This window comes from Felis catus, chromosome A2 (assembly GCF_018350175.1).
Source record: "Felis catus isolate Fca126 chromosome A2, F.catus_Fca126_mat1.0, whole genome shotgun sequence".
Lineage (NCBI taxonomy): Eukaryota > Metazoa > Chordata > Mammalia > Carnivora > Felidae > Felis > Felis catus.
In genome coordinates this window covers 16149975-16166350 of record NC_058369.1, presented here as the reverse complement: position 1 = coordinate 16166350, position 16376 = coordinate 16149975, and the positions used below count along the sequence as shown (strand labels likewise).

The 16376-nt window shown below is 48.9% G+C and overlaps 1 protein-coding gene across 3 annotated transcripts in view; it reads left to right on the top strand.

The window, feature by feature from the left end:
• Window positions 1-16376, top strand: part of LRRC2 (leucine rich repeat containing 2) — a 44938-nt gene that overhangs the window by 15850 nt on the left and 12712 nt on the right. For all 3 annotated transcript variants that reach the window (XM_045049274.1, XM_006928680.4, XM_003982145.6), the window contains exons 2-5: window positions 3903-4046; window positions 11222-11429; window positions 13152-13308; window positions 14038-14174. In XM_045049274.1, coding sequence (XP_044905209.1) covers window positions 3922-4046; window positions 11222-11429; window positions 13152-13308; window positions 14038-14174 — 627 coding nt within the window. In that variant the 5' untranslated portion in view covers window positions 3903-3921. The remainder of the gene's footprint in view (window positions 1-3902; window positions 4047-11221; window positions 11430-13151; window positions 13309-14037; window positions 14175-16376) is intronic.

Here is a 16376-nt window from a genome sequence, read left to right as displayed (position 1 = left end):
GAGGCCAACGCGGGGCTCGAACTCACAGACTGTGCGAGCATGACCTGAGCCGAAGTTGGACGCTCAGCTGACCGAGCCACCCAGGCACCCCCTTTTTGCTTTGTTTTTCTGCATAGACTTAGGTTATGTGTAGAGATCGCCTCAAAGCAATTGGTCTATCTGGTTCTTTTTCTCCTTTGAATTTTTCTCCATTTCAGGAGGGGGCCTTTGCTCTCTTGTTTGTAGGCTGGTGCCTTGCATGTTTTAATGGAAACTTTTTTTTTTTTTTGGTCAAAAACCAAAACCTTAAGCCCTTGGTAGCTTAGGCACTCCGGACCTGAAGATGATGACGGTAAGGAAACTGATAGAAGACAAATTAAATGCAACGGTTTCTGGTTCTGGGTGGGACGGAGTTAGGCATACTCTGCTGTGTCTCTCCCACCAAAGGCAGCTCCATAAAACCCAGACGGAATACATGGAATATGAAGACTCTGAAAAGTAACTGGTTGCAAGAGAATCAGAGAAAGACACCAGAATTCCAAGTACCAGGAACCTGAGGTGTGTTTCCCATTTTCCCCTCCAGTGTTCCGCAGCCTGGACCCAAGGCAGCCTGGAGCCCAGAATTGGGCACAACGGTTCCTCGTCGTGCTCCAGGAATAGAAAAGGGGACTCCTAGTGCTCAGAGAGTGGGCGCAAATCCCTGTTCTTCTTTTCCCCATCCTGTCACGTTTCAGCCCCCAAAGGATTCTGCGGTAACAGGAGGGACAGGGAAGGTTGATAGCAGAGGACCTCGGTCACCCAAAGCTTGGAGAAAGGGGATCCTTCCATTCTGATCAGAGGAGTTACAGGCCCCAGAGGGTGGAGAAAACTTTCATTGCTTTCGACAGCGAAAGCGAGGTCTGAAGCCCTTCCAAGTTTTGCCCTTTCTGGGGTACTCTCCCTCTGCCCTCTGGTGTGAATGGAGAGGTAGGAAGTATCAGCAAAGACACAGAAGCTATAGAGAACCAAATGGAACCTTGAGAAATAAAATAAGCCATCACTGAAATAAAATATTCCCTGGATAGGCTCATAAACGTAATTGGAGATGATATGATATAGGGAAGAGTTGGGACATTTGAAGATGGGTTGCTGGATACTACCAACCTGAGAAAAAAGGGGGAAAGAAATTTATAAAGAACGAACAGCCTCAAGAATCCACGAAACGATAGTGAAAGGGCTCATATTTGTGTTGCTGGAGTCTCAGAAGGAGGGGAGAAAGAGGGCAGGGTAGAAGAAAATCTTTGAAGATTTTCCCCCAGTTTGGCAACAGATCCCCCAGTTTGAGACAGATCTGAAAATCCCCCAGTTTGGCAATAGATCAAACCTCCTGACCAGAGGAGCAAGGCAAATCCCACACGGGATAAACTCAACGAAATCCATGCCCGGATTCATCATAATTAAACCAAGGAAAACCCAAGACAAGGGAAAGCTCTAGAAAAGTTGTGAGAGAGTGATGATGTGTCACCTTGGTGAGAATTATGGTTCCAACAACTGCACATTTCTCCTGGGAAACCACGGAGGCCAGAAGACACAGGCACAGTGTCTATACGGTGCTGAAGAAAAAGCATTATCTCAGGGTTCCAGAGGCAGCCAACACAATCTTCAGGGTAAAGGTGAAAACGAGATATTCAGATGGGGGAGGACAGAACATTTATCAGCAGACATCCCCTGTCTGAGGGGACATGGGACCACAGGAATGTGGGAGGAACAACAGATATGGTACATATCAGGGTAGACGTGATGGGCTCGCGTCCTCCTAGTGCATTCTTTAACATAAGATTCATGATTGGAAGCCAAAAATAGAACACTGACAGGTTCGGTGCCTGGGAAAACCGCAGCACAAAGGCGAGAGAGCCTAGGGGAACCTTGGTGGGAGTCAGGTGTCTATGGCTCACTATCAGTGGTGAAATGTTGTTTCTGATAGACCGAGATAAGAAGTGAAGCCAGAGTTGATCCTCCGGAGGGCAGCCATGAAAACGAAGAGGAAGGACACAGAGAAACATAGTCAAAAGCACAGTAGAGAAGCTAAATTGAATACTAGAAGGCGTGAAACACAAAAGAAGGCAGAGGAAAACAAAGGAGGGGTCATGCAGAAATCGGGTAATAAACGAATGTAGACCTAAACGCAAAGTATCAGGCATTATATTAAATGTGAATTGCCCAAACACACCAATTAAAAGCCACTGTTGGAGTGTGTCTAAATAAATGATCCGACAAGATTCTGTCTACAGGGGAGCCTGGCTGGCTCAGTCGGTGGAGCACGCGACTCTTGATCTCAGGGTTGTGAGTTCGAGCCCCACTTTGGGTATGGAGCCTACCAACAAAGAACAAAAAACAAAAACAAAAGATTCTAGCTACAAAATCTCACATCAAATATAACCGTATACGTACTTAGGTTAAAAGTAAAAGGATGGAATTGAGAAAGTGAAAAAAACAACTCCGAACACAGGAGAAAAGTTTTGCAAATCATCTATGTGACGGAGGACCTCTGTTTAGAATATATAAAGAAGTATTTATGACAAGTCAACAATGAAAAGACAAATGGCCCAATCGAAAAATTGGCAAAGGATCTGAATAGACATTTGTCCCAGGGAGGTATAAGGAGGGCCAACAGGCACATAGAAAGGTGTTCGATCAACATCATTAGCTGTCAGGCAAATGCAAATCAAAACAACCAGATAGCACTTCCCATCCACTGGGACGGCTCTGATGGAAGAAAACAGAAGAACGGGTGTGGAGAGGATGTGGAGACGCTGAAGCCCCAAGCAAGGCTGCTGGGGTCATAAGATGATGAAGCTGCTTTGGAAAAGAGTCCCGTGGTTCCTAAAAAAGGTTAAACACACAGTTATCAGACGACCCTCCAAAAGCTGCTCCCACGTAGTTACCCAAGAGAACCGAAAACATGTCCGTACAAAGACGCGCACCGTTTGCACCTGAATCAGAAATCTCCTGTAGGTAAAAGAGTTTTAAGGGAGACCAAAGACAGTCCCAGATGCCAGAAATGAAGGGAAAGACAGAAATAAATTGGGGCCAGCGTTTTCCGCTCGTTAGACGGAAATTACGGCTCCTCAGCGCTCGGCTGCACAGACGAAAGCTGCGTCCCCCCCTCGGACTGGCAGGCCGTTTATGGCGAGGACACATCTGAGTCAGAAGATTAAATATTTGGTTTTGTATCCCCACTGACTGCCATTTAGAAGCATCTGGAACTGGAGCAGAGAGTATTCAACAGCCCTGCTATTGGCCAGCCGACACGCTGTGTGTGTGTGTGTGTGTGTGTGTGTGTGTGTGTGTGTGTTCTGATTAACTCACGAACTTCCCTTTGAGTATGTTCCAACCTGTGGGAAGATTAGTTGCTAGAAATTCAATAGAAGGCAGAACCATGAGGCTTGAGGAAGGAATGCCCAGGGGGCTCTGGGAACCCACAATTCAGCTGAGAGGCAAGGGCAGAAGTGTGAACTTCTAGAATAGATGCTTGAAGGGTGATGTTGAACTTGACTTCCCCAGAGTACGATCAGGCTTTAAGAACTTCAGCAAACTGCCATCCTGGAAGTAACAGGCATTTCATCATTGCTTAAGAGAATTGATTCATTCATTAATTTTTTTTTTTTAATTTTAGAGAGTGTGTGTGTGAACGGGGGAGAGGGACAGAGGGAGACAAGAGAGACAGAGACAGACAGAGACAGGGAATCTCAAGCGGACTCCACATCCAATGTGGGGCTCAATCCCATGACCCTGGGATCATAACCTGGGCTGAAATCCAGAGTTGGACGCTCAACCGACGGAGCCGCCCGGGCACCCCTCATGTTTCATTTTAAAGTTCATGCTACAACTATTTTCTTCTCTGTGTGTGTACAAAGCTGACATAACGTATGTTTCTTAAATAGGTAATTTCACACACCCGAAATGGGACACAAAGTGGTCGTATTCGACATTTCTGTCGTCAGAGCCTTGTGGGAAACTCGTGTCAAGAAGCACAAAGCCTGGCAGAAGAAGGAGGCAGAAAGGCTTGAGAAAAGTGCTTTGGAAAAGTATGTGTTTTCTGTACTTGCCTGTGGCTTCTCGGGGACACGGGGGCTTGGCAGGCAGCATAGTGGAGGGGGATGCCTTTCTTCTGGGATTTCTCAGGCAGTGACTCTTGCTCACGGGACCTCAGAGCTGTCACGCTGTTGCCTGGCTAGTGAACGTTCGATTCCTGTAACAGTCACCCCCAGTGTCGTAAGGACCCACATACCTTCCAGGCGCGGTACTGGGCACCAGGACGCCACAGGGAACTTGGTGGAAGGCTGCCAGGCTGGCCTCACTAGGCCATCTGATGCCCTCCACACCTGGGCGGCCCCTGTGACCATGCCCCGGGGCAGCTCAAGGCCACCCCCCTTCATGCATTTCAGCCCTCACCTATTGAACTGAAGGCTGCATAAGAGTCCCTGTATCGATGCATTTTTTACTCCGATTGAGATGATGTGATTGGACTAACTATTCGTGTCGACTCATGAAGTCTGAGGGAAAGAGAGTTACTTGTCTATGGAATTAAGTTGAGTGCTTTGGAAAAAACTACATTTACAAAAACTATGAGCCACACAAAGGACTCTCTGCACTGCGCAAGTCTGAATATGACAAGCTGGAAAGGTTGCACATGGGGGTGGATTTGCATGTCTGTACTTTTTATTTCCCACGGAGGAACCCAAACCGGTGCTCCTGGCTGATGCGTTAAGGATGTGACTTACCTAAGAAAGGCAGAATGGGATTCTGACTGGCAGACCCATTTTCAGGGGAGGTCCGTGACCCTGTCTCAAGTTGGCAGCTGGTGACCTATTTCTATGCTTGAAGCTAAAAAACAAAATGCGTAAGGTGTCAGTGTCTCTCTATCCTGGGCTCTCCATTTTTCTGAACTATTTGGACGCAACAAATACCTGTTCTGACCATGCTTGATAATTCCGCTGTGGCCGTAAGCCTCACCGCTGTCCCAGGGGGGTATCATTATCTTCAGTCTGAAGACAAGGTGGTTGGGGCCTGAGTGACTTTGCCCGAGTTGATACAGCTGGTAAGGGGAGGATTTGGCCAAGCTCTTCCCCCTGCATTGTGCTGTAATCCCAGAGAGTTGGGATGTTCTTTTCACTTGCACTCGTCTGAGGTTATCCAATATGATGTGCATCTTGAATTTAAGAATGGGAACCTCAGAGTAGGCATCAATGGGTCTGAGCGATCTACATTAGCACGAATTACCTACACTAGCACGAATTACACGAGGGGCCTGTGAGCCCAGAGTGACTCTCAGCTCTGTTCCTCTCCTCCCTCCTCCTCCCTCCTAGCATCTGGGGTTACCCTAGGGTAGGACAACTTGCTGAATGGGGACCCAAGCCCTGGGGGTTTTGGGGAAAGTGTCTGTAGCTGATGTAACCCCCGAGGATTCTAAGGGAACAGGAACCATCTGCAGAGAGCTGGGGTCCACAGACTCTTCTCCCAGTTGCTTTGGAGTGGTGTTTGCCTCTTGGACTCTGTCCTTCATTGTGGTGCTAAATGCCTTCATGAACAGGTGCGCATGTCTCTTGTGCCCCAGGTAGGCCTTGAATTGGGCTTGGGGTCATTGGGCTTGTGCTGTGTCCTATCTTGTCCTAAGAACGGAAAACCTTTTAGGGATTTGTTAGGCTTTTCTAGCTCAAGATAAGAAAAAGAGCCATCCAACTGGCTGGGCAGGTGAGGGGGAAGTGGTGATGGTGGAGGGAGGAACGTAGGTGTTCAAGGAGGAAGCTTCTTGGTTTCCCAAGACCTGCAAAACAGGTAGTAAATTTACCTTTTTATGCAGGTAGCTGAGTTTCCATCATATGATTCATACTGTGATTATTAATACTATCTGAAGGTTAATCTTGAGTCTCTCAAGATCTGTTTCCTGCGGGGACATTAACTCGTCGAAAAACTGATGAATGCCTTATCGTTAAGAGGCAATTATCTGGTTAATTTAATTTCACGAAAACAGGCCAAACCCTGCGGCTTGCTCTGTGACCTCCCTTCATGGTACTTTATTTTGTAAGACTGAATTTGTTCCATGAAGCATGTATCAAAACTTAGAAGTTATAAGTAGAGACATAATACAGAATATCCCTACCTGAATGAAATCCAATCACTGATGGAGAGAAAGAGAGGAGTCGCTGTCAGGCTCCGAGGGATGATTTCCTCATCCAACGAGGCTCCTTGCAACGTTTTGTTTGCACGTGATCGATTTAATTAGTAGGACCCTAAGGGCATTGTTTTACGTGTTTGGCTCATATTTGACGTTCTATTAAAATTGATTCAAGGGGAAGGTTATTCAATTATATGGGTGATAAAGTGTAAACACAATGACAGTTTATTGATCTCATTTGATCTTTTTTCCCCATCGGATTTATTTTTTTTTTTATTATTGAAGTGTAACTGGCACGCTATGTCACAGTAGCTTCAGGTGTATGACGTAGTGATTTGACAACTCTATACATTATGCTAGACAGGTTACTTATTTGAATTACTCTCAAGGTAGGGAATGGAATTAAAAAAAGTTTATATGTTCACCTTGACTCTCACTAAACAAGGGCTCATATTCTTAGGAGGTTTTGGAAGGAATGAGACATAAAATATTTAAAAAGAAGTCCAAATGGGGCACCTGGGTGGCTCAGTCAGTTAAGTGTCTGACTTTGGGTCAGGCCATGATCTCACGGTTCGTGGGTTCGAGCCCTGCGTCAGGCTCTGTGCTGACGGCTCGGAGCCTGGAGCCTGTTTCGGATTCTGTGTCTCCCTCTCTCTCTCTGCCCTTCCCCTGCTTGCATTATCTCTCTCTTTCTCTCTCAAAAATAAATAAACATTTTAAAAAATTTAAAAAAAAAAGAAATCCAAAAAAGATTTGGTATATGCTTACTTTTTAAAGTCTGTTTATTTATTTTGAGAGTGAGAGAGAGTGTGCGCGCACAAGCAGGGGAGGAACAGAGAGAGAGCAAGAGAGAGAGAGAGTCCCAAGCAGGCTCCCCACTGTCAGCACAGAGCCCGACACGGGGCTGGAACTCACAAACCATGAGATCATGACCTGAGCTGAAATCAAGAGCTGGATGCTTAACCGACTGAGCCACCCAGGCACCCCGTGGTAAATGATTATTATTATTTTTTTCAACGTTTATTTATTTTTGGGACAGAGAGAGACAGAGCATGAACGGGGGAGGGGCAGAGAGAGAGGGAGACATAGAATCGGAAACAGGCTCCAGGCTCCGAGCCATCAGCCCAGAGCCTGACGCGGGGCTCGAACTCCCGGACCGCGAGATTGTGACCTGGCTGAAGTCGGACGCTTAACCGACTGCGCCACCCAGGCGCCCCGGTAAATGATTATTTTTAATGAAATCTGTCTGATATCCTTTTTTTCTCCTTTTTATGTTGGCTGTACCAAAATATGTGAGCTACTTGCGTCGGTTTGTAATGTGTAATATAGGAAGGGTGTATTCTGTAGGGCTTAACGGGCATCATTTCATTACATTGGAAGGGCATCCCTTCAGGTTTGGTCTAAGAAATGAGGGTAGAAAAGCTGGAGGCATTAGCCTGAAAAGTACTTGGTGGACCCAAGACCTGGCGATGGCTGTACTATTGCTCGTTGACAATTCGGGCGATTTCTTCTATTCGTTCAGGGAGCATGTCTTAGACCCAGGGTCTGCCCCACATCCCTGACTGCTACAATCAGATCTAGATCTGTGGGCAGGTATTTGCATTTCTTTTTATCACAGGTATTAAAATATTTACATTATACAGAAGAGCTCATCATGAAAAGTAACGATCCCAAGCCAATCCCATCACTTTCCCCCAGGATTAAATTCATCTCTCTCCATGTGCTGGTATTTTTAAGTTTGTTGCTTTTATTGCATTATGTATAGACTTCTTTGTAGAACCCGAAGCCCTACCTACTTGGTTGCTGAGTACTTATCCTCAGCTCAGCTCAGCTCAGTGACTAGGACCTGGGTAGGGTGGCAGCTGGGCCAGCCAGGGCCATCGGCGAAATACTTTTCTCAAACACTCCCCTTTCTCCCAGCTTAATGGCAAGTTGGAAACTCCAATGATACCCAAAGTGGTTTTGAAAGACCGAAAAGTCTGCACAGAAACCTGGGGATCCAGCTCTGCAGAAATCCAGGAACGAATGTTCCAGGCAGACACAACAGCAATGTGACTACTGAGGCATGCGTTGGCGTGGGTGTTCAAGGGAGAGCAAGGGGGCCAGCGTGCGGGCCAGAAAAAGCAAGTGACTGTGCAGTCGTGGACGTGGCCAGACAGGCAAGGTGACGGCACAGACCTGCAGGGCCTTGTCGGTGCGGGAGGACATTGCTTTGCTGTGTGAGATGAGGAATCGGGGACATTGTGATGGGCTTACTCGAACCGCTGGGTGCATTTGGACCGTAGGGGGGACAACAGTGGTGTCTGCAAGGAGATGATGGGGACAAGGCCAAGAACGGAAGCAGTGACGGTGGTGAGGCGTGCGGATTCTCGTAGAACCGATCACGTGCCTCGACGGATTTGCTACGAGGTATGAAAAAAGCACAGAGCCAATGATGAGCCTGAGGTTTGTAGCCAGAGCCTCTGAAAGGCTTTTATGGCTTTAATGGGGCGGAGGCAGGTTTTAGTGGCAGTCAGGCTTCACGGAGGAGGAAGGGCTGTGTCAAATGTTGCAGATGGGTCCGCGAAGATGAGGACTGGATTTGACCGCTGGGTCTGGCAAAATGGAGGTCATGATGACCTTGGGAATAGTTTCTAAAGAACCGTGATGGTGCGTGAAGGGGGTTCAACAGAGAACGGGGGTGGGGTGGAGTGGGAAAGAAGGATGGTGGGTGTGAGCCAGCACAGCTCTTTCGTAGGGTTGACTGTAAGTGGGAGCAGAGAAGCGCGCCCCATGGGAGACGTGAGGTTGCGGGGGTGGAGGGGGGTGCCCTTTAAGCTGGGAGAGGTAACCGCGTGCTCATGCGCTGATGGGCATGGTCTCCCAAAGCGAAACACTGAGGAGAGAGAGAGCCCCTGCAGAAAGTCCTTGAGTCTTGGAGGGCTGGGTTTAGCCCCGAAGGGAGTGAGGGTCGAAGGGAGGCCAGTTTGCAAGGCTGCGAATTTTCCCCTGTGCCCGAGTACTGGGTGGGCGGGCGTAGGCGCGCAGCAGGGGAGCAGCGGGTACCCATTTGAGCTTTGTCCAAGTGCACAGTAGGGAGCAAGAGAGGGGCAAGGGGGTCGAGGAGGGATGCAAGAGGCGATTAAAACGAGGCCCATGACATTTATTTTATAAAAGCTTTATTGATGAGTATACCTGACACCCAATAAACTGTACGCATTTAAAGTAGATCATTTGAAAAGTCTGGCCCAGGTGTACATCTGTAAAACCATCCCCACAATCCAGATAGGATCCTATCCGTCACCTTACAAGCCCCTTTCTCACTCTTGGTGACTCCTTCCTCTCACTTCCCGCCCCCAGTGCCCATGCAGTCACTCCTTCCTGCCACGGAAGATTATTTTATTATATTCCATACAAATGGAATCACTGTCTATAAATGGAATCATTCCCTTTTTTGGTCTGGATTCTTTCATTCAGGCTAGTCACACTGAGGGTTGTTTTGTTTTTTTTTTTTTAATGTTTTCATTTATTTTTGAGAGGGAGAGAAACAGAGCACAGGCTGGGGAGGGGCAGAGAGAGAGGGAGACACAGAATCCGAAGCAGCCTCCAAGCTCTGAGCTGTCAGCACAGAGCCCGACGCGGGGCTCGAACCCACAGGCAGTGAGATCATGACCTGAGCCGAAGTTGGACGCTTAAGGGACTGAGCCACCCAGGCGCCCCGGGGATTACTGACATTTAATGACACACTAGTCCTGCTACCAAGCTCTGCTAACACTCCTAACATTTGACTGGAGGAAAGAGTCTGTGAAGCACCTACTAGGATATTTCAACACATGCGATTCCTTAAAAAGCGTGGTCCCAGCCCCGAGTCAGGGCTCTTTTGCCAGTTCTGTGCCGTCCCCGCGGCTTTGCCCGTGGTTTCCCTGCTTGCTCATCCTCTCGGGTCTGCACATCGCATTTAGTCAGGAGCGGGCAGTTAGGATCGTGTGAAGTAAAGAACCAGTACAGAATGCCTGGTGGGTCAAACAAAAGCCAGGCAGGACAGAAAGCGGCTGAAACTACATAAATGAGGAGGTGATCACGACTCTCTGGGCCCTGCCGGTCCCAATCCGAGGAGGGATGAGGGCAAGGGGTCTGGGCTTCCTCTTCTCGCCTCACCGCACCCTTGCCCAGCCTTTGAAACCCCAAGCGCTCAGGGGCGCCTGGGTGGCGCAGTCGGTTGAGCGTCCGACTTCAGCCAGGTCACGATCTCGCGGTCTGTGAGTTCGAGCCCCGCGTCAGGCTCTGGGCTGATGGCTCAGAGCCTGGAGCCTGTTTCCGATTCTGTGTCTCCCTCTCTCTGCCCCTCCCCCGTTCATGCTCTGTCTCTCTCTGTCCCAAAAATAAATAAACATTGAAACCCCGAGCGCTCAGAGGACACCCACCTTGTGATAAAGGTTCATCTTTTAAAAAAGGTGAAGTCCTCGCGCTGCCATAGATATAAAAGGAATGTGTGTTAAAAATCCCCTTTTTCTCACGGTTGCACAAAAGGACCAGCCGTACGGTGTTACAACCGGGTCCAAGGGGAGCCCAGAGGACACACACATTTAGGTGGCAGGAAAATTGAAACGCACCCGCGCCCGGAACAGACTGTCTCCAGAGGTGGAGGGGGGCCGTCCGTCCACCGGACAGAATCGATTTGTGTGCCCGCCGTCTCGGGAAGTATTTGTGTTGCTGTCGGTTTTCTACAAGTTCACCTTGGTCTCTACAGAGTTGTCAAAGCCTGTCAGGTATCTGGAGAACCGGGGCTGCCTGTGTAGTTCAAATCAGATGGCCTTGAAAGATCAGCATGTTCTTTTCACCCTGCGTCAAAAAACAAAACAAAACAAAACGAAAACCCTCTGAGGGTTTAAGGTCCCCCTATGTTCCCGCAGCAGAGGAAATGAGGGAGGAGGCTCAGCTGGGAGGACTGAGGGTTGGGCAGGTGCTTAAGTCCCCCTAGGCTGGGGGCTGGGGTCTCGGGCCCGGGGAGGGACTGTGCCAAGCTCCAGGCTGACCTGCCCGCTGCTCCAGGGAGGTGAGGGCGGTTCCCCAGGAGAGTGACTGTGGCTTCTGCTGCCCGTCTAGGATAAAGGAAGAGTGGAATTTCGTGGCCGAGTGCAGGAGGAAAGGCATCCCCCAGGCTGTGTACTGCAAGAATGGCTTCGTAGACACCAGCGTGAGGCTTCTGGAAAAGATCGAAAGGAACTCTCTCACCAGGCAGAGTTTGCTTTCCAAGGAGAGAGACAAACGGAGCAGTGCGTTTGTGTTTGAACTTTCGGGGGAGCAGTGGACGGTGAGTGCAGCGAGGGGGTGCCCGGTGAGCGCTGCTGAGCTGAGCTCAGGGCGTTGGCCTTGGCCTTGGCCCTGACCCAGAGAGCACTCCTGCCCCTAGAGAGCTTTCCCCTGGATGGGGAGGAGGCTGTTGCCTGCTTCGAACCGAACCGGTTTTCACATCCCTCCCTCTGTGTAAGACCCTGTCGTCCTGCTGGAGGGGGCAGCAGGATCCCCTTGGATCCCTCCGAGGCTGGCAGGGGCTGGGACCTGGGGGGGAGGGGAGGGGGGAGTGGGCCCTCCCCAGAATGGCGCAGCCTTTAAATGCTTAACCCTGCCGTCTCTCCCCCAGACGTTAAAATCACTTTGCCTTTAAAAAAAATTTTTTTTTTAATGTTTATTTATTTTTGAGAGAGAGAGAAAATGCAGGCGGAAGAGGGTCAGAGAGAGAGGGCGACACCGAATCCCAAGCAGGCTCCAGGCTCTGAGCTGTCAGCCCAGAGCCAATCTCTGGGGCTCAAACCACGAGATCACGACCTGAGTCAGTGGCTTAGCCGCTTAGCCCACTGAGCCACCCAGGCGCTCCGGCCTTTTTTTGTTTCTGTTTTTTTTTTTTTTTTTTTTTAAAGAACTGTGACTTTCACCGAACATTTCCCAGCGGGTGGTGGTGACTTTGCTGAAGTGTCAGGGTGTGCAGAGCAGTAAAGGAATTTCGGCAGACCCTTGAGCTGTTTTTCCTCCGAGATTCTGAGGCCAGGACAAAGATGCCCCCTTTCTTTCCTCCGGTGTTTACATTGGCTTCCTGCTCCCTCCGCCCCTGACCTGCTGCTTTGCTTGGAGAGGCACCTCCAGGGCTTGCCCCGTGATCCGAGGTTTACTCGTGGAAGCGGCACCTGCTGTGCTGTGGGCAGGTGAACCTGGGCTGTGGTCCCTTTCTGGGGGACAGGGCTCTCTGGGACCTACCCTTCATCTCTTTCTATCCTCCCAACTTCTAGCTGAAGGGGCTCTGGGCCGAGAGACTAAATTTTGGGGGGTGATCCTGGGGCCGTCCTTTATCGGCCATGTGACCTGGGGCAGTTTACCCCACTTTTATATATTTTGTGTCCCCCCCAGTAAGACGGTGCTAATGCTTGTGTCGGCCCCCTCGAGGGCTGTTGCGGCGACCACATGAGTGGATATTTTCTGACACCGATTTCTTAGCTGCACTGCCCTCTGATGCTGGGAGAGATGATCACTGTATGGCCTCTAGTGATCTTTCTCCTGAGCCCCCATCATTGAGATCCGTGGGTACTGGGTACCTGTCTGGATTTCTTTTCTTTTCTTTTTTCTTTTTAATGTTTATTTATTTTGTGAGAGAGACAGAGCAAGGAAGCGAGAGAGCAGGGGAGGGGCAGAGAGAGAGAGAGAGAGAGAGAGAGGGAAAGAGAGAACCCCAAGCAGGCTCTGCGCTGTCAGGGCTGAGCCCGACGTGGGGCTCGAAACCCACGAACCGTGAGATCGTGACCTGAGCCAAAATCAAGAGTCGGACGCTTAACCGACTGAGCCACCCGGGCGCCCCTACACAGTCTTAAAAGTGGCTTCATGAAGTGGCTGTCGAGCTGGCGAAGGTCGGGCCTGACGCTCTCCCGCGTGCTCTCTCGTCTTCTACATCGATGCCCCGATGTACGCGGCTTTGCGCACGCTGCCCCTCAGCCCCAACACGCTGAGGAACTTGTTGTGACTGACGTCGTTCATTTTGTTTCAGGAGCTCCCGGATGCGTTGAAGGAGCAGACACACCTAAAAGAATGGCACATCAGCAATACCCTGATTCAAATCATTCCTACCTATATCGAGCTGTTTCAAGCGATGAGAATTCTGGATCTGCCAAAAAACCAAATCTCCCATCTTCCGGCTGAAATTGGTATGTTCCCCAGCAGGAACCTTCGGTGTTCTGGTCTGGGAAGCGGGCAGCTGGCGGGCAGGCAGCATGGCCCTCCGGGAGGCTGCTTGGACGGGGCTGTTTCCTGTGTTCCCAGAGCCGCTGGCTTGCTTGCAGTGTCCCCTTGGGGCAGCGACGCCACCGTCCCGCCTGCGGAACTCGGCACAGGCAGACGTGGGCCAGTTGCGCAGAAGCTAGAAGTGTCACGAGTGAGCAGTGCCGTGTTTGGGAGCTTCGTGTCTATTTTCTTTCAGTTTTAGAAGGACGAACGTGCAATGACATGTTCACTGTAAACATAAACCTCAATAGTCGGTCCCGGATATTAGTCCGTTGATGAGTTTCATGTAGCCTGGTAGGTCATTTTGACCAACATTTGATAAATTTCCATCAGTAGCTGAAAATGAAGACTGGATGATCACTACTGCTTCTCCTTCTCTTGGGGTGTGAGGGGTGAAGGTCTGCGGCTGCCTAGTTGGATGAAGGATTAAACAGAGAATAAGCAAAAAACGCTCTGATCGAGGACCAACATGCTCAGGATGAAGGACGAGCTGGCATTTAGTGAAGTGCTTAAAAAAACAAATACAAAATTATGTTTCCTGGCTCCCCCCCCCCCCCACCATTTGTACAAACGTGTTGTATCTTTGTCTTGCTTTTGCCGTTAAAAAACCATAAGGGGTCTACCCCATGGATGTTCATTTGTTCTGATGACAGGTCGTTTGCAGAACCTGAGAGAACTCAATGTGAGTTTCAACCATCTGAAGAGCATCCCTCCGGAGCTGGGGGACTGCGAAAATCTCGAGAAACTGGATTGTTCCGGAAATCTGGAATTAACTGAGCTCCCCTTTGAAGTAAGAAAGCGATCACGTTTGCACTATGATTTACTTTTATTTGACTTATGACGTGGGATGATCTATAACGTGGGGAAGATGTTTTACAAGATGAAATCTGTCTTTGTTATATCACACTTTCTTGACATGTCAATCACTATACCAGCAATTAGAAGGTCCTTGAAAGTGTTCTTAGACTAGACCAGGAGCTGAATTTAAGTTCGGAAAAGCCATCAAAACAAAACAAAAACAAACACTGGGGCGCCTGGGTGGCTCGGTTGGTTAAGCATCCGATTCTTGGTTTCGGTTCATGTTACGATCTCACGGTTTGTGGGTTTGAGCCCCACATTGGGCTCTGCACTGGCAACGCGGAGCCTGCTTGGGGTTCTCTCTCTCCCTCTCTCTCTGCCCCTCCCCTGCTCACTCTCTCTGTCTCTCTCTCAAACATAAATAAACTTAAAAGAAACAAAACAAATAAAAAGCTACACAAAACTAGGCAAAATGCCCTATTTTCACACAGGGTATTTTTACTTAATGCCTATTTAATGTAAGATTCCTGTTGTCTGTAATGCTTATCTGCAATTGTGAAATAAATCAGAAATGGGAATAAAGGGGGTAAGATTTTTTAAAAGTTTATATATTCATAAAAACTTATAGGTAACAAAAATCGTCTTACAGATAGGATTTTAAAAGTTCATTAATCGAAATCAAATGAATTAAGTTCATTACTTTTGGTCTGTATTCATTCATGATTTAACATCATATTCTGATAAAATGGAACAGCTGAAAGGGAGCAGAGTTTATTGCCAAATAAAACTCAACAGGCTTCTTATGCTGAAGGGAGATATGGATCTCATGGTAACGAACTGGTAATGAACACACCGGAAACAGTAGTGCTCATGTGGTCCTGCCAACGCCCACTGATTATAGTCCTAGATGGGGTGTTATTGTCCTTGCCTGGAAACTTCTGGGTGGGAGGAAGTAGTCGCTTCTACTGTCGCCCCAGGAAATGCCCGACAGTGGTCCAGGTGAGGGGTGCCCCCCCAAGGGCCTGACCCCCTTCATAAGACTGCTCATTCCCCAAGCCTCCTTAGTTTAGAAAATGGCTCTGGGCACCTGGGTGGCTCAGTCGGTTGAGCGTCCGACTTCGGCTCAGGTCATGATCTCACGGTTTGTGAGTTCGAGCCCCGCGTCGGGCTCTGTGCTGACAGCTCAGAGCCTGGAGCCTGCTTCGGGTTCTGTGTCTTCCCCTCTGTCTCTGCCCTCTCCCCACTTGTGCTGTTGTCTCTCTCTCAAAAATAAATGAACATTAAAAAAGAAAGAAAGAAAAAAAGAAAGAAAGAAAGGAAGGAAGGAAGGAAGGAAGAAAGAAAGAAAGAAAGAAAGAAAGAAAGAAAGAAAGAAAGAAAGGGACCCAGTCTTCTCTCGGTTGTCCAGGCTGGAAGCAAGCCAAGTCAACTTGACCTCTGTTGCTCCCACACCCTGTAACCACTCTGTAAATAAGTCCTGTTGAGCATGCCCTTTAGAATATATTCTGCATCTGACCCCTGCCCAGCACCTTGCCACCAACACCCTAGTCCAAGCCCGTGTTGTCCGTCACCTGACCTAGCCTCCTAGGCTTGCTTCTCTGTCCCTTCTCTTCGCCTGCCCCCTTTGTTGAAATATAATTCATACGCCCCCCAATTCAGCCATTGTAAGTGTACGATCCACCGAATTCGCTTGTAGGGTATTTCGATCTCGCCCTCGAAATTCTGTCTTGCCTCCTCGCAGTTAATCCCCATGAGCTGGTCTATCAGGCAGCACGAGGCAATCACCATTTGGGTTGTTGTTTTTCACCCGGTTCACCGAAACTATATTGACACCCGCGGGAGCAAATGGTCTCTGGATATAGATTTTTTAGGCTCTTTGCTTTGAACGGGATTCCATAAATGCACAGTATTTGTTATGCTTCCCCAGTTGGCTGCGTTCTAATAGTTCACTGATTCTTCTTATCTATAACTTCGCGAATTCAGTCCTGAATGGTTCTCAGTGGCCATCATTGTCAACTATCTGTTCAAACTGTGGTTTATTCAAGATAGATGAAAAACCATATACCTGAAGACAGGCTGCACGGTCATGTTAAAGGGAGTGTCATCTGTGAGGGCGTCTCAGCCTCACGTGTCCAACTTGTATTTACCCAGTGGAAGCGCACAGCACCCCAGGTTCTGATGTCTACAAACTCAG